Source organism: Anser cygnoides, chromosome 2 (genome assembly GCF_040182565.1).
Source record: "Anser cygnoides isolate HZ-2024a breed goose chromosome 2, Taihu_goose_T2T_genome, whole genome shotgun sequence".
Taxonomy (NCBI): domain Eukaryota; kingdom Metazoa; phylum Chordata; class Aves; order Anseriformes; family Anatidae; genus Anser; species Anser cygnoides.
In genome coordinates this window covers 953,010-979,705 of record NC_089874.1, presented here as the reverse complement: position 1 = coordinate 979,705, position 26,696 = coordinate 953,010, and the positions used below count along the sequence as shown (strand labels likewise).

Sequence of the window (26,696 nt, the reverse complement as noted above, 5' to 3'; positions counted from 1 at the left end):
GACGCCAGGCACGCAGAGGAAATCATGTAAAACAACAGACAATGGTCACTGAATTCACAAAGTGCTTGGAAGAGAAAGCGTCCCTCTAAGCGTCAAGAGGCACCGTTATTTGTAACCGTGTGAGATACGACAGCAAGGGGTTTAACTGCATTCTGCTGTGAATTGCTCAGGACAGGAGCTGCCATTCCTTTCTCTACAAAACCCACGAAAAACAGAAAAACGGCGTGAGGAAGGGGCCTGGGAGCCCAAAGGCAGTTTGACATCGAGTTTCTCAAAGAGGACTGTAGCTGACTTTTTGGATCGGGGCCCCCTAAGTCTGCTCGACTGTACAGCATGCTGGTCGAACCCCGAGTGGTTGTGGCAAGCCTGTCCCCACCAGGGCCTCGCCTGCCTGTCACCGACACAGCCTGCATCATTAGGGTCACAACGGGTCCGTCGGAAGTAAAACTGCCTTAGCTTCCTCTGTTTGGTTGGGTTTTTGGTTGCTGCCTAGGTTGGTTTGTGCTTTGTTCCAACGGACAGGCTGCACTCTTGCCTTCAAATGAAGAGCCGGGGCCTTGCTGGAACAGGGACGAGCAGGTCGGTAAGACAGCAGACACAAGGAAACGTAAAGGGAAACACTGAGGAGGGACCTCAGACGGCATCAAACCCCTGTAGCAGTGCTGAAGGCAGCCAGGCCACGGGCACGGGACGAGGGCAGCACCCGCCCCGTGGCTACCTCTGAGGTGCCCTGCGAGCACCAGGGCACGCGGGGAACAGAGGCAGCGCGCACGCTGCTCGCCGGCCAACCAGCCACGGCAACAAACCCCTCGCTGCTCCCAGTCACAGCGGTTTTTGGCACCACTCGCCGTGCAGCTAGAAGCAGACACTTCCCATCCGATCCATCCCCACCCCGTCCCGATACTCAGCTCCTCCTCGTTTGCACCAGCCTGGCCGAACACGAGGAAGGCGATCGCAGCAACAGGGCCCCCACGGCTGCAGAGAAGAAGGTTTCCAGTTCCACCCCCAGCTCTGCACACCCTCCTAAAAACCACAGCGTGCACAGGTGAGCTTCAGGTAAGAGCCTGAAGCAAACACAACCAACCAGCCAAATTTTTCCGAGGACCACTCCTGAGGTGCTAGGAACACGTACCGGCAGCGGAGAATATACTCAGTGCTAAACGTGAATGTGACAGGTCCCACAGCCCGTAGCTTCACCAAGTATTAAAGCTTTGCTCACAGCTGCAAATCCAGTTACAACCACTGACAACAGAAACCGACGGAGGAGCAGAGCTCACGAAGTCTCATTTCAAGAAAATTCCCCCTCTCGGCGTACTTACAGAGCGAGCTTGCTTCTGAAAGTAAGAATAAGGAGCCCATGCACGTAGCGCTGCCCCTGCACTGATCCCACTGCTGGTCCCGGAGGAAGAGTCGGAGCGTTCAGCCTCGCTGCTGCCGGCGTCGCTTTGTTGGTCTCAGCATCTGCCGGCACCACACGGTCACGGGCACCAGCCCCGAGGCTGATCCGTACAAAACCGCGCTCCTGGCGACCTGCGTGGACGCTCCCGAGGCGCTGGGCTCAAACCTCCGTGTCCAGGCCCCCGGGCTGCCGGGCATCCCCCAGCCGACCTGCAGCAAGGAGCTCTCTTTTATAGGGGATTACCACGACAAAGCCTTTTCGCCGGAGGAGCCGCTAATCTTGGTAGGTCACTGACCAGCTCCCTGGCTGGAGGTTAAGGATCTTCAAAGTTAATGGGTCTGCAGCCACGCGATGCCCCTGCCAGCGCCGCGCCAAGCAAACAGGGCAAGAGAAGCTTAAGAGCTTCGTTCCTACAGCTGATCCCAAAGCTAATTTGCCCAGATCGCCGCGCTGGTTCAGCACCCTAAACAGATGCCAAGCTTGCTGAAATCAACTGCTGCGACCAAGAGCTCTCCCGGTGCCGGCACAATAACCCAGGCGCCACAAGACACCCCTGGCGATCACAAAGCACACAAGAAGACCACAGGATGCAACACCCCGCCACCTTTAAGAGGACCTTGGTGCTGCTGGAAGGGCTTTGGGAACGAGCCCGTCCCCGCACGCTGCTGCTCCGCTAGCTCTCGGCTCCCGCGCCAGGCAGGGGCCCGGCTCCGCGCTGCAGCACCCAGCTGCTGGCCCCAGCGGCTGCTGGTCCCCAGCCCGCGGACACGTGCGGTGTTTGCTGCGTGTTCCTTCCCCCCCTGCTTTTTAAACGCACCCTGGACTACGCGAACTGGCCACGTACTGGGCTGTACGGGACAACATGTGGAACAGCAGGTAACAGCCCTGCAGGAAGCCCAGAGGTCTGGGGTCCCCCCCTTCCCTCGCCGGTGACACTAATGCATTATTTAGGGGAAAGGTACCAAATCCTGGCCCTAAAGGGCACGCGGTGCCTCTTCAAAGACGCTCGGCGCTCCCCCTCTGTGCAGGCCAATTACGCAGCAATGGGAAGTACCTTGCAGGACAGCTCCTCAATATTTCATGATCGCTTTCATTATTTTGTAAAGCAAAATATTGCCTAGCTCAGTGTGAAGGGTCTTAAAAATCCCTCTCGGTGAGTATTACAGACAAGCTTCACTAATACCCCAAAATCTAAGGCATAAACACAGCGAGCAGCTACACGGAGAAGTACGCAAACTAGCACACCCAGAGAAGTCCTTGCATTTTTACCCAAGAACTCAGAGACTTGAAAGAAGCGATTGCATTTAACGAAGAGCAAAGCTGGGAGCCCTGCTGGTGAGGAGTTCACCCGGACCAAAGCCACCAAGCTGGTTACTTTCTGCCCACTGCCTTTCCTCTTGCCAAGCTGACATACAGGCGACTCCACTGAATTTTTAGTTTTAAAGCAGACTGTGAGGCAAGCCGAAGAGCAGACAGGCTGCCCGGAGAGGCTGGGGAGTCTCCATCCCCGGAGATGGTTCAAACCCGGCAGGACGAAGCCCCGAGCAGCCTCCCCTGGTCTCCCTGTTTGAGCAGAGGGGTTGGACATCAGATGGGAGAGGTCCCCCCCCAAGCTCTTAAGCCTTGCACGCCCTTCAGATGTTGCTTTTGGAGTGAAAAAATTCTGTCCTTGCAAGAAAGATAAAGGCTGACCTATCAGGAGCCAGCACTAAAACCCAATCTAGCTGAGATTACTCTAAAACGGACTTCGTTGCAGCGAGAAGTGAATGAAAATCCACCACCGAGCTGGATGGGGAAAGATCAGGAGATGATAAAAGGTCCACCAGAAACTGCAGCGCATTTCAGATGGTGCTGACAATTCTCGAAACGTTTTATTGCTTTCCTTCTGAAATTTCCTGCTGCTATATAATCTGGAATGCCAAAGAAGCTCCGTGCACGACTGTCAGAGCCGGCACCTCCCAGCTTAAAAGATGCGAAGTCAGTAACTTGGAAGCTCAACGCAAGCTTTTCGCTTTACCTTTTTTTAAAAAGAATCTGAAAGAAGAAAAAAAAAAGAAAAAAGAAGCATTTGTTACAGCTCATCGTGTAGCTTCGTTCCTTACTCCTCCTAACAGAGATGCTCCTTCAGCAGCGACCGCCTGGCGATCGCACGGAGCACACCTCCCACCCTCGCCTCTAATTGCTCTGCCGGCGCTGTTTGTTCTCCGGCTCCTGCTTCCCGCGGGGAACGTCAGCTGCTCAGGAAGTGAGTAATTTGTTATCGCATCTCCGATGTCAGCAGAGCAGGCTCGCGGCTCGCTGGCGGCGCTCCGGACGCCGCGCGCCTTCCCCCGGCTCCGCTCTCCGGGTGCCCCAGGTGTGCCGGGAGCCGCACGCCTGCCGAGGCTTCCTCGAGTGCCCAGCCTCGAAACTGGAAGGGAAACAAGGCACGTGCCCAAACCCAAAGCCTCCTCTTCCCTCAGCTGGTCAGCATTTTCTTTGTCCCCACGAGTTAACGTGATCGGCCTGAGGACGAGAGGAAGGAAGAATTACCCAGCAGGGCACCCGGAAAGGCAACACCGACACCCTGCACAGACCCATTCGAGGAGGAAAAGGCAATTAACACTTCTTTCTGAGCTTGTTTGCGTGCGAGATACCTGGCCCACGAGAGACCATCTGCTTACGGGCAGATTCCACAAGTGTTTTATAACAAAGGCACTTCAGGTCCTACTTTTGTACAAAAGACTCCAACGAGGTTTGTTTCCACAGCGTTGTCATAGGCGCAGGCAAACACAACTGCTGCATTTCGGAGACTTTCTCCCCATAAAGCGTTTCTCTGAGTGACTGTGCAGGGAATTAAGAGAGGGACACTCCTGTGTGAAGGCAGAGGAGGGTTACAGGAACACCGCCCGTGTCACCAGGCCGTTGGAAACCAGGCCCTTGGAGCACGGTTGAGTATTTTTACTCTCTGCTATCCTTTTTTTTTTCACGCGAGATTTTGGAGAGCCAAGTGACACAACTAAAACAGGTTTATTGTTTGACTTGGGGTTCCTTCCGAAAGCTGAGGGCTCTCTGCAGATCCTGGTAGCGAGTATTTCAACCCAATGCCATGCAAAGACCATCAGCCTGTTCAGCAGGCCTGGCACAAGATGCAGACAATATAAAAGATGTATCCACACAGAAACCCCACGGGAACAAACCCAAGCCTGAGTCAGCAGAAACACCCCCACCTTCCAGCCTCCTAATTCAAGAGTCCTTACAAGAACCTTTCTCAAAATTTTAACCAGGCAGCTTTGCCTAAAGCTCATGAACTTGAATAAAGCAAAATTTTGAGGCAAATGACTCGCAGCACGGGATCCAAGGGCTCCCGGGGGACGCAGAGGCCTGCCCAAACCCAGCTGCTGCTGCCGAAGGGGAGCCCGAGAGGCGAGGAGGCGGCAGCCGAGGCTCAGCCCTGTGCTGGCCAGGCCCTGGGCACCGAGGTCTGCCCGCAAGTACGCGGCTGGGAGAAAAAGCTTTGGTTTGAAATGAACATCCCCTGCCCTGCCATGAACTCTCATGCCGAGCTGTGTTGCACCAACACCCTCCGGAAGCTTTCCGAGCTCCGGAGCAGCGGGGCAGGGGTGGAGGCTGGAGCGGCACCCCAGCCACGGCACTCGCACGTTCCGAGCAGACCGACCGTGCTCCAGATGAATCGGGGCTCACAAAACGACGCAGAGCTGCAGAGCCTTTGAGAGCAGGGGAAGCAGCAGCAAGGAACGCACCCGAGGATCTGGTCAGCGAAGGTCGGTGCTGAGCCTCAGCGCTCAGCTCTTTCAACCACAGATCTACGAAGGCATGAACTGCAACCCCGCTGGGTGTAAGGGCTTTGGTTTCCTTTCCTTTCCAAGGCAGGTTTTGGGAATCCTGTTCTTCCAGGGCAATTTAACTAGCCTCCTAACAGAGATGCAGGTGTCCCCTAGGCCTCCTGGGGGGAAGGATGAGAAAACACTACCAGGAGAGACGCACTAACCCCAGCCGCGCGACAAACAAGCTCTAAAAGTGAGCAGGATCTGCGGATGCTGTGCTGAGCAGCAGGTGAGGTGTGAGCTGAGAGCAGGCCATCTCCTCCCTCTCGGGTGGAGAACTCAGGGACACGAGGCCGGGAAGAAGCGTGGTCCAGCCCAGACGATGTGCTGGCCCCGGGGACTGGAGAGCGCCGCGCCACAGCCCGGACTGTGGCCGAGGAGGGTTTGGCACGTCAGCAATGCAACAAAGCAGCTACGGCACAAGCTTCTGCTGCTCTGCAAGGAGGAACCACAGAACGGCTCGGGTTGGAAGGGACCTCGAAGATCTTCCAGTGCCAACCCCCTGCCGAGGGCAGGGATGCCACCCAGCAGGTCAGGCTGCCCAGGGACTGGGGCCTTCAAAGCACGGTGCTCCCTGCCCAGCCCCAGAAATTCACAGTGCAGAGAACACGTTTAAGAAATAGCTGAGATGTAAAAAGCCAGTGAGGTTTTAAGGAAACCATCCCTTACCTAACACCCGACGATGATTCGGTAACTTGGCTCGAGGAACTCAACTTGCTCGAAGCTTTTCCCGTCCGCACTGAGACCAGGTCGCACATACCCAAACTGCCTGAAAACACATCTGCAAACACCTCCCCAGCTAGACACAGAGCTTCTTCATCTTCAAGACCAGTCATTACTAGCATAAGACCTCCTCTCATCCCATTCCCATACCAGACAGACTGATCAATTTCCACTCTTCATAAAAAAACATTTTCTATTTGAGACGTCTTTAAGGAGTCGCTTAAACGTCAGGCGTTCCCCATGGCCCCAGGCTCCTGCGTTCGTCTGCTCGGCAGCGAGCGGGCAGAGCTGCCCGGCCACGGCGCCAGCAGAGCAACTGGAGCAGAAAAACGGCCTCTGCCGCCCCGCACGCGGTCGCCGCTGCGCTGAGCCGTCCTTCCGAGGAGATCCATCATCCCGGGCTCTCTCCCGACAGCTTCCAGGTGCTCTTCTGCTTAATGCTTTCTTCAAACGCAATCGGGGCCAGAGAGGAGAACAAGAACTTTAAAAAGCACTTACAGCCCTACTGGAAGAGTATCATCTGCAAGCGTACCCTTGTAAAAGTCAGCCTGTGCAAACAAAACGAGGTCCACACAACAGCGTGGCCGAGGTGTCCAGCCAGCTCCTTGAAAGCTCCCACTAAGAAGCACCTCAAGAGCTGCCCTCCCAGCTCAGGAGGGCACAGGACGGCCCCAGATGTCTCTATGAGGTCTCCACGACCCCAAACTCGCCAGCTGCAGCCGCACAGAAGGCAGCAGCCCCCTCACCGGCCTCACGCTGCGCCCCGTCTCATCTGCTACCTTGTGGAAGAGAAGCAGCTCCAAGGACCGTCTCCAGAGCCTGCTCCTCACCCCGCTGTTCTCCAGGTGGCTGTGAACGGGTTGACTCCTTGGGCCTAATGTCGTCTCAGGAACTTAACGTAGGCCTTGCTCTCGCTGGGCCCCCGGTCCCCAGCCCCACGCACACAGCGCACGCCCCGGATTTAAACTTGCTGAACCTTCCCCCCCCCATCCCACTGAGGTCTGTACTGCTCACCAGACCAAATAATATAAACCAGAACTGAAGCAGACAAGGGTCTGAATGCTGCAGCCTTTTGGCATCGTTTTCTCCTCCGTCTGTTTAGCAGTGGATGTTTCTTTGGTTTATTCCTAAGAGATCAGAAAGCCTGCTCTTTCTGACTCGTGTGCTTCAGTAGCTATAAATCATTTTGTACCTTCATCTGTATAGTTCTTACAACTCTCAAGCTTGACATCCTAGCTTCTTAAAAAATGACAATCCATGCCTCTGCTTTCTCCAGACCCTTTCAGGAGCTCCCGACACAGCCATGTTAGCAGGAGTCTATGAATGCCTTGCCTATGCCCACAAGCAATTTGTCTTCTTTGGTTTTGCATTTTTCTTTGCATTTTTCCAACAGATTTAACTCAAGAGTTAACTGTCAAGACAACCTTAAGCTCACTGCCCTTTTCTCCCTGCCGCTCATACCTTTCCTTGCCTAAAACTAGCCGGTTCCATCCCGTTTATTTGCCTTCCAACTTATCTCCTATCCTTATCTTCCTTCAGCTCTCATAAGCAAAACCATGCAGCAGACGTAGCGGCAGCGCACTTGGTAGCCCTTCTCCTAGTAAAAAAATCCAAACAATTTACTTCAGCCATTCGTGGATCCGAAGGCAGCACTTATCACAGAAGCCAGACGCCCCGACCTGCTGGCAGGGAAGCCACGAGCAGTAGGATTGCATGGTGAACGTGCACGGGCTCCAGGAGCTCCGAAAAATTAGAATATAATACTGTTTGAGGTTCAGTCACAAGACATCGGTGATTCCATCCCCACGCCCATTAGTGTTTGATTGCTGCTCGGATGCACGACGCTTCGCTTCTTCTGACCTACGTATTTCAGTACTGTCACTCGTTCCCCGCCTGCTTCACACGAGGCGCAGAGGAGCCGTCCTTGGTCCCGTTCAGGAGTGACAATGTAGATGTTTATTGTCCCTCCTGGACACGCATAGCACGCACAGGCGTATGTGTAAATATCTACACACGCGTCCGGCGCGCATCTTGGGTACTGCCTCCCGAACCCCACCTGCGGGTGCATGCCCACAGAAGTCCCCACACGCTTCCTCTGCAGAATGAGATGGCGACAATGGAAATAAGCGCTCGAAATAGAAAATTTCCCTTCAGCATTACAGTCATGTTTGTTTAATGCTGAGATTATAGCCTGTTCCTCAGCCTGTGTTCACACACATCGCGGTGACCTACTTTCCGCTTTTAAAATCCCATGGCAAGAGCAGCGAGCTCACACGAGGAATCAGAAGCCGTCAAGAGAAATCTGCCACGTTTGCAACAGAGTTTTATGGCCGTTAATTCCAGCTAGTGTCAAACTAATGACATGAGGGACATCAAAGCATGAAGCCCTTTCCATAATACTAGGAGAAGCTCCAATCCTACAGCTACTTATTCAGGAAGCTGCTGCCTAGAGAATGAGACAAACGACACGCTGTCTCTGCGCCTTGGAAATCTCCGTAATTTGCAGCCCTGTAAAAGTCACCCCGTCTTCTAGGAATTCTCTGATTCCTCACAAAGCCGTTAGCGGTGTTCTGCAGCGCTAAGTAAACCTTGTCAATACCGTCTTCTCCCCGTGCGTCTGACCAGCGGAGTGTCTCGATTTGTGTGGACAAGCCAGCCGAGACGGAGTGCAGCAGGGTGTGAGGGGAGCATCTCACCAAGGGAAGGACCGCTGGAGCCGGTGGCCGCCGCGTGGCTGCTACCTACACACCGCAGACCCGCGACGTAAAGGAAAAAAAACCCACATTACCCAGATCTCTGCTCTAATACCGAACTGCCTCACCTAGACGTGCGCGGCAGAGTCGGGGCTGAGGCACGGAGCCAGCGCGGGAGCGACAGCGCTGCCGCCGGGCTGACAGTAAGCAGCCTGGACGTCGCCAGGGCTGTCAGGAGACTTTCGTGGCCTGCGAAGCTCCAGCCGCACCGAGAGCCGCAGTGAAGGCCCCGCGGGGCACTGCAGCAGTCAGGGCAGACACGGCTTCGGTTTTGTTTTCATTTTAGGAAAAACACAGGAGTGCACAGAGCCTGACCTTGGGACGCAGCTCAGCAGCACCAAATCAAAAAACTCAAATCACCCCCAAAATTTCGGAGCTATGGCTTGAAACACAGAATTTGCATTGACTCCCGTGTTCCAAGACGCGTATCGAGCCGTTTTGCCCCGGTTAGGCCCCCCCACTTCACCGAGAGTTAGTGCCGAAGCACGTCTGCACAGCCATCCTCGCAGCACTGCCGATGCTCGGGGCACAAAGCGGGGACGCGGCGGTGCAGCCCGGTGCCCTCTCTCCATCAGTTCGCTACAGCAGCGACAGGAGAAGCTCACTCAGCAGCGGAGACGGTGGCAGCACTTCTGGAAACTTGAATTCACTGGCTGATTAGGAAGACGAATTCCAAGAAACGAGAACTGCCGCAATGCAGAAAGGAGTAAATGCTAATATTAAATGGAAACTCTCTCGGTAAGCATTTGCTTTCCTGCATGTTCTTTGGCCCCTCCACAAGTCCTAGCAGACCTTTCAGGCACACATAGCTGTGAGCCTCACAGTGTGTTCACATTTAGTTCTATCCAATACCCCGCCTTTCAGAATTAAACCTCGTGAGGCTGAAGGCCTTTCTCGGAGCGGTGCTGAGCTGCGCCAGGTGAGCTGCAGCACCACCGGTACGTGAAACCACGGCCAGCCTACAACACGTCTCTTTAACACATTTCTTCCCCTTGCTCTGGGCAGCTGGCACCAAATCTTCACCAACTCCGAGCTACCAAAGTGGGCGCCTCCCGTGCGGATCTGCTACCGAAGAACCCGTTCCCGTTCCCGGCTCCCTGCTACTTCAGCAGAGCCAGTCGTTACGGTTGTGAGATGAAGACACCGATCGCTCCCTAAAACCTTACCCAAGTGTTTTCATGTGAGTGACATTTTGAAAGACAAGCTGTTCGCATCGCTGAAAAACAGAACGCCGCTAATGTAGCAGATTTAACATAACAGATTTTCTAGACAAAGTAAGTAGGCAAGACTCGACTTAGCTGAAAGCAAAATATTTTTATCTGTAGCCAGGGGAAATGTTAGGGAAACTGGAGACACAAGGAAATGACATAAAGGTAAATAAAGAGTTGGCCAAATGACAAGTGGCTAGGCAATGTCAAAGGGAGAATTATCTTGCTGGAGGAGCATAACTAGTCACTAGCGTTTGAAGGTCGAGAATCCAGGATAAGTCACGCGTACCATTTTTTATTATAAGCTTAGAAATTGGAAAGGGTGCTGATGAAATAGCTTTAAAAGATAAAGCCAGCAAACAGTGTTAGGATGCCATCCTGAAGAAGACGGTGATTTTGGTTATCAGAACGGGAGACATGAGAAAGTTTGACGTTATGAAATTCAAAGTCCTGCAAAGGACCAAACCACGACCTAGCAGGAATTTATGCCGTGATCGCGGATTTCAAGGAGAAACACAGGCTGAGGTCACGAATCAAATACAGAAAGGCGAAGCTGTGTGATGAAAAGAGATGAGAGAACGCAGGAGCCCAACAGGGAAGGGATGTCGGTTAGAGAACGGGAGCACTGGCACCTGTAAGACAACAGCAGGACTTCTGCACAACACACCACGCGGCTCCATCCAGCATCCCAGGAGAAATGAATGGGAACGGGGACCTGGGATTGGAAGATGGACTGTGGATATTAAAACTGTTCTGAATACCATGAAGAAAAGAGCAAGAATTCAAACTGTTTAGCTTAGCAAAAAAAAAAAAAAAAAAAAAAAGATGGAACAGGGAACAGATCTTTCTCCATAAATTTACCAGGGAAATTGCTAGGGAGCACCTCCCCGAAGTGTTTCCCCAAACTCCAAGCCAGAATTTGCACAAGAACAACTGCTCGTGTCATTTCCAGAGTATATTTAGCGTGGAATGAGAAGAAGCTTTCTCGGTAAGCAGCAGGGAAGGGAGGCAGTGAAACGAGCCGAGCACAGCCAGGCACATCTCCCCTCCCTGCAGCGGCTGGGATCTGGATCCGATTACCCGAGAACACTCTTCCAGGCTCACGCTCACTTCGTAGTGCTATTAAATTAAAAGATGTACTGCAAGATTATTAACGATTGCTTCAGTGTCTCAACCACAAGCTGCAAGTGCTGGCACTGGGCAGCTCTGGGACGTGACGTGGGAACACCCGGGACACGAGGCGCTGCCCCGGGCTCGCCGCCGCGTAACCTCGGCGCTCGGCTCCGACTCTCGCTTCATGCACTGCCCCTGCAAAGCAGGCCGGGCGAATTCCCACTTTTTCTTCTCAGCTGGATCGGTGGCTGCCACCAACAATGATCGGGACAGCAGATTGGGCTAAATTATGAGAATTTAACCATGTCGTTTTGGGCTATAACCAGCACGCTAAGCCCCAGTTTTACAGAACGGACAGGGTTGCGTTCATGAACAATTACATTTCAAAAGCTGCCTTCTTTTGCCACCGTGTTTCACAGTAAACACACTGCAAATAAAAATATTCTACAAAAACAAGTTGGATGGACGCAGATAGCATGTAAGCAAGCAGGGGACACTTTTAAAAGGTGACTCTTTTAAGCGAGGGACTGTATTCTTCTATGGGTTCGTGTAAATGGAACTAGTTCTTTCCGTTCTTCACCATTTCACTCCAGATTTGTGTTCTCAACTGGCTTGAAATACCACAACGCTATGTAGCTTCACATTTAAACAAACCCCATGGTTTGTAGAACACAAACGTTCAGAACGGAGGAGTTGCAACCTGTAAATAACACTGCTCTGCTGACCCAGACTAGTTTGAAAAAGTAACCTGAGAAACTTACCCTTCCACACCGAACTGCCTTTTGGTGGTGGTGGTGGTTTGGTTTGCTTTGTTTGTGCAACACCGCAGTTTTGCAACACAAGAAGAATCCTACTTCATAGCCACGCGTAAATTATAAAAGAAGCCCTGTCAATAAAGAAGCTGAAGGACCTTTTGTCAGCCTTAGAGAAAAATGTTACTTCACACCTCAGACGCACCAGACTGACCCGAGCAGCCCAGTCAGCGCGTGCTGGAGGCAGGCACTAGGTGCTTGCTCTCTGTTATCAGAACAGCTTCGGACTTTCTGTCCCCCCCAGCGAATTTCACTCTACACATCATGTCCTTAACTGGCACCAAGAAAAGATTTTAAAACACAAAAAGCTGTGCACCAATTAGGGCAGAATACACGGCATCACGTCACGACCCCAGACACCTCCAACCCTTCCCCTCTGCCAAATGCCATTAAGGCCGAGCAGTTCATCCAGCACTTCGTTGCAGACCAGAGATCTTTCTGCTGGCTAACGCTGTCACGTCTCAGGTCCCGGTGCTCTGGCAGCCAGTTTCTGGTTGGGAAGCAGTAATTTTAGTGGCTGGCTCAGGACACACAAGTTCTCCTCCCAGCCTTCCCATCAGCTTGCCATGGAACGCCTTGATGAACCACCAGGGCACTCTCCTCTTGGAGCCATGGTCGGTAGCCATTTAACATATTAGCATTCTAGCTTTTAATCTGCACTGAAAAAAAAAGGAGTCCAGAATTTCAAAATGCCATTGTTTAATCCTACGGCCATCTCTGAGGAAATTACCAATCCTCTTAAGTGCAAGTAACTGCTAAATCCCCGGCATTCAGGAAGGGCAGGGGAAGACGGCAAGTTTAGCCCGAGGATTTGGTGTCTTTCAGGAAGACAGACGAACCTTGAGGGCACAGGAAAAGCTAACGTCACACAGAGCTACAGAAAATTCTTTTCTTTTTTTAGATAAATGAAATATAGCGTGCTCTAGTTAAAAGGAAGAAGGTTAAATAATGCAGTAAGTTACATGACAAAACAAAGCCAAGCAACCCTTCCAGATCATTTGTTTTTGAGGATGAATCATGTTCTGTTTGCTTCCCAGAGCCTCATGTCACTTCTGGGCCATGCTAAGTCATTTCTAAGTTCAGAGCTGCCTGCAGCATCAATAGTCTACAGAGAAATCCGCAGCCCTCCAGCCATGCGACCGCTGCGGAGGGAGCTGTTAATCTTGCAGAGCCGAAGATGCATCTGGCTGGCTGTGTTGAATCGATGCCTGTTAAGGAATCTCAATTTCGACCCAGCATTTTTCCAGTAAGCAGCTTATTTTGCCATTCACTACTGCCAGATTTATGTTCAAACACCACAGCATCTCCTTGTTCCAGGAATCGTGATCCTACATTGTTCATTCAAGCGGAAAAGAGCAGCTTCAAGTGACGTGGGACCAATGCTGACACATCGAGGTGAGCTTTTATCACAGCGCATGAAGAAGACATTGCACTGTATTTATCAACAGAAATGGAACAAGGAACAACACACTCTTAAAAAAAAATAAATTAAAAACAATAAAAATCAAACTTCCCATTTTTGCAGACTCCACGAGCAGGATCCCAAGCATCCCTCATGCCTTGTTTCAGAGTTTTATAACTCTGGAGAGTTAAAAACCGTTTTTTCTTCTGATATTCAGTCAGCAATAATTTAGCTAACTTTTATGAAATAAATTCCTAGAACAGTCTGGGTGGGAAGGGACCCCAAAGCCCCCCATGGCCACCCCCTGCCGTGCCCAGGGCCCCCTGCCCCCAGCCCAGGCTGCCCCCAGCCCCATCCAGCCTGGCCTTGGGCACTGCCAGGGATGGGGCACCCACAGCTCCCGGGGGCAGCCTGCGCCAGCCTCACCGCCCTCATAGTAAAGAATTTCTTCCTCGTATCTAACCCAAACCCGCCCTCATTTACCTTAAAACCATCACCCCCTGCCCGAGAGTCCCTCCCCAGCCCTCCTGCAGCCCCTGCAGGCACTGACGGCCGCTGTGAGGTCTCCCCGCAGCCTTCTCTTCTCCGGGCTGAACAACCCCAACTCCCTCGGCCTCTCCTCACGGCAGAGCTGCTCCAGCCTCCGAGCATCCTCGTGGCCTCCCCTGGGCTCGCTCCAGCAGCTCCGCGTCCCGGTGCCGGGGGCCCCACCACGAAGGCGGTGCCCAGGTGGGGTCTCACGAGAGCGGAGCACAGGGGGACGATCCCCTCCCTCGCCCTGCTGGCCGTGCTGCTTTTTGGTGCAGCCCAGGGCACGGCTGGTTTCTGGGCTGCAAGCACCCAGCGCTGCCTCGTGTCCAGCTTCTCGTCCACCAGCACCCCAGGTCCTTCTCCTCAGAGCTGCTCTCCATCCGTTCCCCACCCAGCCGGGATCTGGCCTTGGGATTGCCCCAGCCCAGCTGCAGGACCTTGCCCTTGGCCTTGCTGAGCCCCACGAGGCTGGCACAGGCCCACCTCTCAGCCTGCCCGGGTCCCTCTGGGTGGCATCCCGTCCCTCCGGGGTGTCAGCTGCACCACCCAGTCGGTGTCGTCGGCAAACTTGCTGAGGGTGCCTCAGTTTCACTGTCCGTGTCACCAACAAAGATGTTAAATAGTCCCAGTCCCAGTACCAACCCCTGAGAACACCACTGGTCACTGATCTCCACCTGGACGTTGAGGCATTGACCACAACTCTTTGAGTGTGACAACCCAGCCAATTCCTTACCCACCGAGCGCTCCACCCATCGCATCCGTGTCTCTCCAGTTTAGAGACAAGGATATAATGGGGGACAGGGTCAAATGCTTTGCACAAGCCCAGGTGGATGCTGTCAGTTGCTCTTCCCCTACCCACCAGTGCTGGAACCCTGTTGTAGAAGGCCACCAGACTTGTCAGGCACGACTTCCCCCTGGCGAAGCCATGTCGGCTGTCACCAATCCCCTCCTTATTTTCCAGGTCCCTTAGCAGAGTTTCCCGGAGGATCTGCTCCATGATCTTGCCAGGCATAGAGGTGAGACTGACCGGCCCGTGGTTAACCAGGTGTTCCATTTTTCCTTCTTTAAAGCTACGGAGAGTAGCTTTATGGTGTTTAGTGAGGAAAGAAAAGCACCTGGCTCACCGAGCACCTGAGCCAAATTCCCAGTGCTCACCGCTCGGCAGCACTCGCCCTCAGGTGCCGACGGGCCCTCGCTGCTGGCCACGAAGGGTCTCTGGCTCGGCCCCGCCGTGCCCAGGTATGCTTTGTAATGGGAAGGTTTCCTTTTTCCAGAAAGGGTCGGATTAACCCAAGGTTACCCCTGGCACTAGCTGACACCGCCGGAACGAGAACGCTGCAATAACAACAGATGCGGTGCAGTTATAAAAGCTAAAATGCACAATATAATCAGCCTTACCCTATTTTCGGTGATGGGGCTGAAATGGAAGAAGATTACAGAGCTGTGGCCTCAGAGCGAGCTGCAGCTGGAGCCCACGTGAGGGAGGCCTCCTCACCCCCAGGCCTGCATTTAGCCCACACCACAGCGGAGCTACTCCGACACCCCAACAGGTACCGCTTCCCAAAGCTTTTGTAGGCAATAAAACCCTATTACACCAGGTGGTACAAGCGAGAAGACAGCACGGTTTTACGAAAAAGAGGTGGAAAAGCAGAAAGCTTTAAAAAAGAGAGCCTGCCCTTCGCACAAACCCCCCGGGGCCGCTGGTTCCCCCGGGGACGTGCGGCCGCAGCGCTGCGGGGCTGATCTGGTATTACAGAGAAATTCTTATGAAGCTAAATAATTAAGCCAGATCTAGCAAAAAGATGATAACAGAATGTTTAGACACTTCAAAAAGCTCTATTTTGATGTGTATTTCACAGCACGGTTTTTCTTTTCCTTTGACAAGTCTTGCGAGCACGAGCAGTGTATCAGTTCCAGTAATCCAGAGGGTCGCTGCAAAAGCTTTAATATAAACCATCAGGGTAAGCAAGAAAAAAAAAAACAGGATGTTGTCCCAGGCATTAAAAAGGAAAACAAAGCATCTTTTTAACATGCAGTCGCAGTGCGGAGAGACAAGTTAATTAAAGGAAAATCGGGTAACAGAAGCGTAGGATGAAAGCATGACATTTCTTTGGGTGCTAACGCAGGATGGGCAAGTGGTCCTACTTGTTTGCAGCAATAAACGCCAGGGCCTCTTCTACCTGCCCAAGGGCTTTTTTGAAAAATGCCATTCTAAAATAAGTGGACGTTGCGGCTGCATTTTTTACAGGATTATCTATATGAAAATATGCTGGGTAGAAAGAAAAAGAGTACTGAAAAATGGCAATCGAGCTGTTTTTGTGTAAAAGCTGATGAACTTAGAAGGACAGACAGAAAACAGGGTTACATATTCTATTAGATGTTAATCTGCATGTTTTCCTTATGCTTTCTAAAGCATACCTCCATAGATTAGTTGGTTTAAATGCACCAAAATATTGAATTTAAGACATAATTTCCCAAGCTCATGGCTTGACCACTTTAAGTAAGAGCTACTTGCTCAGGAAATTCAAGCCTTAGAAAAACCCTGCCGCTTCATCCAGCTGTCAGAGGCTCGCTAGAATGAATATTAAACACTACAAAATCTAAAGGGTTTTATATTTCCATTTGAAAAATCTCATTAGGCCTCACCACACAGCTTTTAACGGCCTTCTTGATGTACGTACTACTTCGTTATAAGCTTCTCTATCTTCTATTCAACAAGTTAAGTCAAGATGCAGCGTCCACCTTTGAATCAAAGTTTAAAAGCAAAAAGGGAAAAGCAGAAGTGGCAGGTTGCTAGGAAAATACCATTTGAGGGAGACAATGCCATGGCAACGGTGTTTTCAAACAAAAAGGGCCCCTCCTTCTGCTCGCAGTCCTCGCTGGAGCTCCCGCTGCAGCGCCAGCAGTGCGCGAGGCCCAGCACCTCCTGCCCTTGCAGCAGCAGCCCCTTCGGAGCCGGGCTGACACTTGGTACAAAAGCAGGCTGTCTTCCTGAAAAACCCGCGGCCTCGCTCGCTCCCACCTCTTCCCTTTCTGATTTCACTGATTTCTCTCTGACGGCCACGCAGCGCTGCCGCGGCCCGCAACAGCAGCGCTTTCGGCCACACGCTGGGGTCCTCAGTCGCAGGGGCTGCCGGGGGCAGGTTCCCTTTGTTCCTGGGGAAGAGGAGCATTTCGTAAAGAAGTTACCGTGGTCTGACATGCTCCACTTTCCTGCAAATAACAGAGCTCGTTACACAACGGCTTAAGCTGATTTGATACGAGCGGCAAACAAGACTACAGCACAGGGAGAAAATCTTCTTGAGCACGTCGTTTAACATATGTAAAAAGCTGACTGATTTATGTCGGCGGAGACAACTTGGGAATCTAATCAGCAGCTCGAGTCGGCCAGCCGAAGATTTATCTTATTTACAGCCCCTTCCCTGGAGTGGCAGCGAGTGCCGGCAGGCGCCAGCCCGCTGCTCGCTGCTGGGTGCAGCGCCCAAACTAAACCAGTCCTCGCGGGGAGAGCACCGCAGCTTGGGCAAGCTTCATTTCAGAGCCATGCCCTGCAGCCATTTAAGCTTGCTTAAGTGCTACACTGTGCGTTACACGTGTTTAGTTGCCTATTTTTTCGGGATATCGAGCTTTTTGAGGAGAGAAATGCAAAAAGGACATTTGGAAGTGTTATTACAGAAAATTACTTGCTTTGTGTATGAAAAAGCAGAGATCCAGAAAAAGATCTTATTTGTTTTCATTTTAAAATGATTAAAAACTTCTCTACATTAACTAATTATTTTTTTTAATTGTGATTTCCTGCAAGATGCCAAGGCCAGGACAATCCTTTTATCCCTTGCTATATCGGCACTACCATTCACTAAAAGTGAAAAACAAAGGGGTATGTTGATTTTCTGTTCTGCTTTGCTCATTTTGCTATTTTCTCTCATCACCTGGTCTCTCATTTATGAATGAACTATCAATCTGAGAGTCACTGGAGTTATTAACACTGTTCCCTGAGCCTGCAGAAAACGCTGTTACTGCCAAAAGCAAAGCTGCTGGGGCCAGCCCTGCCGGCACGAGCACAGCCCGCTCCATGGCACGAACTTGCTGACATGTTCTGCCGCCTCTGAGTAGATCCCAGAATTTAGGGATTTACGTGCCTTCCCTGTGGGGCCCCCAGCACCGGGACGCGGAGCTGCTGGAGCGAGCCCAGGGGAGGCCACGAGGATGCTCGGAGGCTGGGGCAGCTCTGCCGTGAGGAGAGGCCGAGGGAGTTGGGGTTGTTCAGCCCGGAGAAGAGAAGGCTGCGGGGAGACCTCACAGCGGCCGTCAGTGCCTGCAGGGGCTGCAGGAGGGCTGGGGAGGGACTCTCGGGCAGGGGGTGATGGTTTTAAGGTAAATGAAGGCGGGTTTGGGTTAGATACGAGGAAGAAATTCTTTACTGTGAGGGCGGTGAGGCCTGGCGCAGGCTGCCCCCAGGAGCTGTGGGTGCCCCATCCCTGGCAGTGCCCAAGGCCAGGCTGGATGGGGCTGGGGGCAGCCTGGGCTGGGGGCAGGGGGCCCTGGGCACGGCAGGGGGTGGAACCATGCTGGGCTTTGGGGGTCCCTTCCCAGCCAGACTGTTCTATGACTCTATGAATAACACGGCAATTTGCTGAACCTTGCAGCCCCCAGGTGATGCAGTACTACCGTGCTGGCAAAAAGCCCCTCCTGGCAGTGGGTTTTACACTTGCTGAATTGCTTCCCGTGTCGCAGAAGGGATCAGTGCATGGCGCAGGGGCAAACAGAAACCCAGGGGGAACCCTGCGATGGGAGCGTGTGCAGGGGAATTGCCAGCTGTAGCGTAAGGATGGCCTCCAAAACCCCCAGCACCAGGCTCCTATGACCCCGCACGCAGCCACAGCGCCTACGTGAGCTCAGGCAGTGTGGGTGCTGCAGCTTTATCTGTGGTTAACACCCCTGCCCCTCCGTGCTTCTTCCTTAATCTGCATCCTGTCACCGGTCAGGGATGACTTCACAGCTCCAAACATCCACTACCAGCAGCATCCATTTATTCCCTTACTACTGCATTTGGGAAAGTCACAAAGCTTAGGGACAGGCCAATTAGAGGACCGTAGTGAGAAGAAATAAGGACACTGATGCAGAGACTCCACAAAGCAGTGGCAAGAAGAGACAAAAGAGAAACTGGGCTTTTGCTCCGTGTTCAGGGTAGAAGTGGGATGAAGATCTGACAGTCGTAGCAATGATCAGCTTCCTGTTATTATTTTCTTTTCCCAGGCATTCACTACAATTACCAAAATGGCAAGCTGAACCACAGCGCCAAGACTCTGAACCACATTTAAAATAGACCCAAGAAGTTTCAGAAAAAAATATATATTTTTTTAACAGTATACATAAAGGACGTTGTCACCGTAAAACATTCCCTTACTTGCTCCGCTGTTTCTCAGGCAACTTCCTACGCTGCAAGACGCTGCTCATGGCACATGCCCCAGAGAGCTCTCCGCCCTGCTGGACACCAGCAACCATGCTCACTGGTCTTTAATGACACTTCGCAGGACTTGTTTGGGGTTTAGAACTGAAACTTCAACATGTGTTGAAACTCTTAATTACTAATTTTAAGCAGTCTGATGATGAGAAGTTACTTCTATTTAATACATAGGCATGGACGTAACAAGCAAGTTACTGGTGAGATCTCTCTTGCTGCCCATGCAAGGCACCGGAACAGGGAGAAGTGTCGGTATTTTGAGGAAACTGACAGGAGAGCATCTAACATGTCACCAGATCACTGGATGAAGCAAAGGCACAGGCATTAGAGTAGGCACTACGCTGCAGTTCAGAAGAACTTGTAATTTATTTTGCATAAATCCAAATAAGCTTTTCAGATTTGTCTCTAGGAGGCAGAGCCCTCCAGAATCTGAAAACACTCACGTGTCCTCAGAAGCAGCCTGGTTTTTGTCATGATTATGTATGCACACAGCTGCGTATCATGATGCACTTCTGGGCCCTCAGATTCAGAAAGTATTCTGTAATCAAGATGACCCACCAACACCTAACACAGGTACGATGAACGAGCCGACCTACAGCTGCTCACTGCCAACAGAGGGATGCCCACGTTCATCTGACGTGCAAACGTAGGTATCCTTTACAGCAGTACGAGGAGAGCTGATCTTACCACTGGAAGTAAATCTCTCAAAGTATTGCTAGCTTGAAGTTGGTTGAATTTAAAATAGAAATAAGTGCTCTGCCTTTTAAATCAAGTATTTCTGGTAGGAAGCCCCTGCAAAAGTGCAAGATTTACAACATTCAGATGATGAAATCCAGAAGACGAAAAAATTTAGATCAGATGGTTATGGCAAAAACGCTCCAGGTGTGCCATGGGCCTTACTCACCGAGGACTGTCCTGCATTGTGGCAGTAAGGCAGTGGTCACGAGTGGACACATCCAGTTTCATGAAACGGACAGCTAAGCCCCAAAAACCTCTGAGGTGCACTACCACATCTAAGCTTCCTCACACTAAACTTTCATCTGCAAAAAGAGTTTGTGTTAGTAGCAGCTGGCTCCTCCTCGACACAGAGGAATATATTTCCCCTATTTCATCTTCCAAGGTCAGGGGTTTTCGAAGGAGCTATTCCCATGGTATCAAAAATTCATACTGTTCTTTCAAGGTGCACACGAAACCAGTATTCTGAACTGGATATTCACCAAAACATCCAACATCGTAACAGAAGGAAGGATGCTGAAAATTGCTAGCACAAACAATTGCCTGAGACATCATCCTTCACTGTAGTCAAGGTACATCGACACCAGGTTTACCCAAAATGTGACTACTCGACTCCCTGAGGAGGGGATAAGCAAGAGGTTCAAGGATGCAGAGCTCTTAAATGCAGTTCTTTTAGCACAGGTCTGTCATATTTTAGAGCTAAGCTGCCACCGAACGTTATGCATGCTTAAAGAGCTATTGTTAAAGCAGCTCCCAAAACAGCTTTAGAGTTGGTATCTGTCGGGTACGTTACACTAGCGGGCTGTCAGACAACACAGGAGAGCTGTGTGGATGAGACGCACATCCAGGTGACACGTCTGCGGCCTGCTGGTCTCAAAGTCCTCCGTCACTGCGTGGGGAGCGCCCAGAGCCTGCGGCCACCCCCAGCGCCCTGCACGGCAGCTTGCAGGCCTTGTCCTGACCCAGCGCACGGAAGGGGCTCTTCAGAGTGATGAGGTGTTCCACACAAACCTCTGTGCTGAGCAGAACTCCACCCCAAATGTCTCAAGTACCACAGTGTTTGCAAGTGCTTCAACAGCTGGAAAGTTCCTTCCAGCTCTCTGTACTGCTCATGGGCTGAGATTACACCGAGTGCTACTCTGAACTCCTTCGCCAGGTGAAGAAAGCTGCAAGGGTTCCTCAGGTGAGCAGGCACCGGCTCCTCCGGAGCCCTGCACTGCAGAGCAGAAGTTTTCCTTTTCCACACTTACCCTCCAGAAGCAAGGGGAACAGCTCCCTGGTGCACGCCTCCGCCTGCCGCGCACCGTCCTCGGCAGGAGCCGGAGCGCAAACAGAGCAGGAACAGCCCTCGCCTCTGCCCCCAGGGCTGCCGACCAGCTCCGTAGACACCCACCTTCACCCGCCTCCTCCTCAGTCCTAAAAATAAGTACCCCCAAAAGATCAAGCAGATGCACACAAAAACTCTTAGTCATGCCAGTCTGAAGAACTAAAGGAGCCTTTTGAATTATTCAGTTTCGTGCTTTCTTTAGACTGAAGCAGCACAAAACAACTCTCCTTCAGCAAATACGGTTGGATCCAGACCCATTTTGAAAAGCCTGAAGAGCTCTCTCTCCCTGAAGTCCACAAAGTCTGAAGAGCCTTTATAAATAAAACCTCATACCATACGTGAAATAAGCAGATAGGTGAAAGAGGATAAATAGCTTTAATAAGAAAAGCACATTTTTAAATGTCCTGTTTTCAAGATACTAAACACAAGGAATGTATGTGGTTTTTTTAAATAAAAACTTCCTCTAAAAGCAACTTATTCATCAGTGAAGGGGGTTAGTTAAACTAGTGAGGCAGCAAAGACTGCTAGGGAGGCAGTTAAATGCTCCCACTGCATTCATCAAAATACTCCAAAAGATTGTTAAACGCAGATTACCATTCCCACAGACACGTCATTTTTGTGTAAATCCTCGCAAAATCAGGTACCTTAAACCACCAGATGTGCATCCACCGCAGCGCCACAAGCACTAGATGTTATTTATTTGCTAGTTTATACGTGCAGATTTTAAGTGCCCTGCATGTGCCCCATGGAAGTGAGCATCCGTCTCACGGAAGCAAGCACCCAGTATTGCTGGAGCACTCTGAGACGGGACTTCCCTTCCTTCTACTCCTGCACCCCCTTTAAAACAACAAGATCACGCGTCTCACCGAAAGCATTTCAGTTTTAATGCGCAAGCTGAACTGATTCTTTGATGGACATGTTTACGAGCATCCATCCCAACAGCAAGGTATTCCAGGTTAAGCCGTCACCTCTTCCAGAAATACCAGCAGGGTGGTCAGTCAAGGACATGCAGTGAGCTGCAGGTATTAACTGTGAACAAGCAGCACAACCCAACAAGATTCTCACCACAGTACCACTCGTGAGAGGTTAGTTTGAAGTGTTTATTACGGTGGTTTATTCAACAGCGATACACAGCTTCACATCATACAAGGCATTGGAATCTGAGAAAAATCAGAAGTGACAGCAGACAAGCTCATTAGCACAGAGGAGTTATAGTATGTTCTGAAAATACTGCATTACCTCCGAAACTGGACAAAATAACATGAGATTTAAACAGAGTAATACATTTGGTAGCTACCCAGCTTTCTGGGAAACAACATACAAAAATAAAGACACACTCTCTAGCATATTAATTTACTGCACTAAGTTTTCAGCAAGGTGCGTGTACATTTTCTGGGGGTGACCGAAGACGCGACACGCCGCACCGACCCCCCAGCATCCCCACCTCCCCTCGCCCTCCTTCCCGCACAGCATGCAGCCCCAGCACAGCCACACGAGCCTTCTGCCCCAAAAAGCCCCCCTGTCACATCACAGGGCTCGTGGTAAGTTAGGCCGTCACAGAGACACAGAACCAACCGGCTCTTCCTCTATCTGCACTTTCGAGTCAACGTAAACCTAATGACATTTAAAGGAACAAGGATAAAGATATGGGGGAAAAGTGACGGTGTGATGGAATGAGTGACTCGTGCTAGCGTGAGCAGCCGACAGCGACTGAACCCTGGGTGCCCCGCTTTCATTAGCGGCCCTTGCTCTGCTTGAGGCGACGCGGTGGCGGTTCATGGATGGTCGCAAGCCTGACCCCACTGTGCTGAGCCCTCCTCAGCACCGCCGCCACCGCGCAGAGCGAGCACAGCTGGCCAGCAGCTCCCTCTAAGCAGGGCTTTAAAACATCGCTGTGCTCCGCTGCAGTAAAGCACTGCGGGGGAAGAGTCTCTGAAAGCTTCTGTTACTCAGTCTGAAAATTCCTCTAATTTATTATTTACTTTCTGTTTCTGGGGCACTGGTGGCTAAGCCCACTTAAGGCAAAAGGTGAGAAAGAATGATTCGTGGCACCAAGCTAAAATGCCTGCAAGCTAGCAGCGATGCTGCCTTCCTCCAGAATCAGCCATGCTAAAAGGTAGTTACAGGAGGTCTTTAAAATACATCTCTCTTTATGGGAACCAAAAACGGGAGGAGGAAAGCGCTTCATGCCAAGAGGAAAGGGCCAAACACCCCTCCTTGCTTCACACACGACTGCATCGCACCAGGGGGGCTCTGGCAAGGCCTCGACCGCCTGCCCAAAGGTGGAGGCTGCTGGCCTCATGCTGCCACACAGCACGTTTCCAGTAACACCAGAAAGGCAGGGGACACTCTCTCATGGCCCTCTTTGCCACTGCGGCTTGAGTCCCAGTCACCACTCCGGCTCTACTCCGCAGGCAGCGGCCATTTTCGTACTTCAGTCACGGGCTGGGCCCAGCGGCTGCAGGCCTCATGTCGCCTCCGTGGTGGCTGCCAGGAGAGGAGCCTGGCTTGTAGGTACACGGCTATTGTCCCAGTGCTGCTGTTCTCAGCCCAGCAAATTGGCACCACGAGGCTATCAGCTGCTAACAAGTGAAGTTCCCACCGACTTAGAGAACAAAAGCCTCGGGCCCTGCCGCCCATCGCGAGCAGGCTGATGACACGCCACTCACTGCGACAACTCTGGGCGCTCTCGCCCTGGGTGGGAGCATGCGAGGGCTCAAAAAGTCATCAAGATTGGCTGGGTCGCTATCTGAGAGAGAGCTTCAAAGAGAACCTCGAGGTGGTGTAACTCCAGCACTCACTCACGGTGCAATACTCTCGCAGGGAATTATCAGCAGGCCAGCGCCACAACGCAGTCAGGTACTAGCAGGGCACTGGGAACGTTCACGTGCAGGCCACTCTCTTACAAAGTGAATTCTTTTTTAGGCCAAGTTCTCTGTATAAGAGCTTTTGGCAATTTGGAGAATCATGTTCTGCCTCTGGATTTTGATTTAAATAAATCCTGCACTTGACTTGCCTTCAGTACCTGATAATTTTAACTGCACAACACTACTATCCTCAAAGAAAACATTTACTGATCTACAGAAAAGTCTGAGCTTGCCTCATTTAAAATACTAGGTAGTCTCTCGGTTATTCCCTTCTCCTGAACTTTATCTGTTTATGGCAGTAACTAATACTTCTGGAGACAGCAGGAATTGCAAGGGGCTGGCTGACCTCCTGCAATTCTGCTTCAGGTTCAAACAGGCACGTTCCTTTTGATGTTGCTGGAAACTGCCGTAACTATTTCAGCCTAGATTTAGCAACTTGTTCACGGGTCTTTTGTTTCTCTCGGAGTTGGAAGGGGCAGATTTTTTGACAGATTTTTTTTCCATGGCAGGTAAAATTTCATCCAAGTATGCTGTCATACCAAAATGGAGCTAAAAGCACAAAGTTAAAGAAAGGCTTACCTCCAAGGTTTGTGAGAGGCAGCACAATAACAAAGCAAGCCTACGGAGGCAAGAAGCTGGGGCTGGTCATTCTCCTTTATACTCCCAGTTGATGGCAAGTGCTTGAATCCCTCATTCCATCCCTCACAAACCAAAGAGGAACCTCTTGTACCTCGGTAAACAGGGTTATTCCTAACCTATTTTTCAAGTCTTCATAATAAATGTTATGAAGTGGAAACACTCGTTTTGACGATGACGACATTGTTAAAGATAAAAACCTCATATGAGAAGGTTTCAAAGCAGCAGGGATAAAGGCAAGTAGCGTTATTCTAGGCTGTGGTGAGCAAGGGGAGAAGGGAGAGGAGCTGCAGTCATGGTGCACCCATCCACATGAAAGCACAACTTTAAGTTTAATAGCAAACCTTCTGTTATTAAGCATCCATGAAAAAAGGATTTAAATTAAATTTAAAGGTGGTTGAACTGAAAATGGAGCTGTAGTTGTGATTTGAATACAGTGGGAGTGCTGAAATAGTGCAGTTAAAAACCATCATGCACATTTGTGCTTACACAAAGAAAGGAAGGTTTCAACAAGCACTGCAGAGCAGAGGGAGGAGGAGAAGGGCTGATCGGCCGACAGCACAGCTACCCTTTGGTTTCTTCTACACGTAAAGTCCAAGGATGTAAAGCAAGAGCTCTGTAAAATGCTGAAGATTTTAGAAGTGTAATGGCAGGTAGAAAAGTACATTGGTCTTGTAACAGTGGCAGCCCCAGTGTTAGGAGACAGTCTAGGCTTCTAGGAGGAGAAAATAGAAGAGAGGAAAAGAAGTAGGAGAGGGAAAAGGGATGGGGAAAGGGGCAAAAAAGCGCAAGTCATTAGTAAACATGAACATTCAGGTAGCACACTGCACAACAAGCAATATTTCATCTAGTGCAGCCAGGAGATTTGCCAAAAGCCAGATTAGAGACACGTGATATTTTGCTTTTACAAGTGTCCGAAAATACATCACTAGCCATGCTACGGCATGACATCGTGCCACATGCAGAAATTAGCTGTGATAAATCAAGATTAGTGACAAATTGCTATCAAGAGAGCAGCAGCTCAGGATGCTGCTTGTAAGCACAATTTGCACTGAAAACAGTTACAAACTATTTTTGTGACCTGATCTCAGAGGAGAGAGAGACAAGCAGGCTGGCTTGGAGAGAAAGTCCATCTAGGGGAAGTATGGACCCGAGAGCAATACTTCCCCAGGTTACTTATCTTCCAACAAGAATGAGAGGTATCAGATTAATCCATTTGATTGTCCTTGATGGATTTCTTTCCAGAAATTTATCATTTTTAAAAATATTTATATAATTCCTTCGAACTCTGGGCAAATATCCTGCAATAAGGAGTTGCAAACATTGCACTGTTCAGAAGTTACTTGCATGTATTTTGCTTTAAACCTGCTGTAGTTTTACCAGGCACTTTGTAGCTTTCGTTTTGCATGGTGAAGGTTAACTGTCATCCCGACCCCACTACCTGCGTGCTGCCAGTGACCCCCAGCTATTCCCCCACCAGTGACCCCCAGCTATTCCCCCCACCAGCGACCACCAGCTATTCCCCACAGCCGTGCGGGGCCTGGCCCCGAAGGCCTGCTCTCCTATTTGTCCTTATAAGGAAGAAAAACCCGATAGAGGCTTTGTGGGCAGGCTGAGGGCCCGAGCCCGAGCTCCTGGTCTGCAGCTCTCCAATTCTCAGCAAAGCAAAACAAAGCAAGCCACACCCCCCCCCCCCAACCCAAATAACCCAGTGCCCCACCAGGCTCAGCCCTGCCAGGAGCCGGGCCCCGGCTCTCCGCGGCAGCACGACACGAAGGCTGCTCGGGGCCCTCACGCACAGGCAGCGTGAAGGCAGCTTCCCTACCTCTGCTTTACGTCCTGAAACCCCGAGCTCCGCACATCCCTACAGCTGCCGTGTAAATACATCATGCTGCAATA

At 51.1% G+C, this 26,696-nt stretch overlaps 1 protein-coding gene across 16 annotated transcripts in view; it reads right to left on the bottom strand.

The window, feature by feature from the left end:
* MAP4 (microtubule associated protein 4) overlaps window positions 1–26,696 on the bottom strand; it is a 153,032-nt gene that overhangs the window by 65,209 nt on the left and 61,127 nt on the right. The window contains exon 5 of one of the 16 annotated variants that reach the window (XM_066991029.1): window positions 22,377–25,512. The exons of the other annotated variants lie outside the window; for them this stretch is intronic. Coding sequence (XP_066847130.1) covers window positions 25,505–25,512 — 8 coding nt within the window. The 3' untranslated portion in view covers window positions 22,377–25,504. Of the gene's footprint in view, window positions 1–22,376; window positions 25,513–26,696 lie in introns of those variants that run through there. 16 annotated transcript variants of the gene reach the window in all.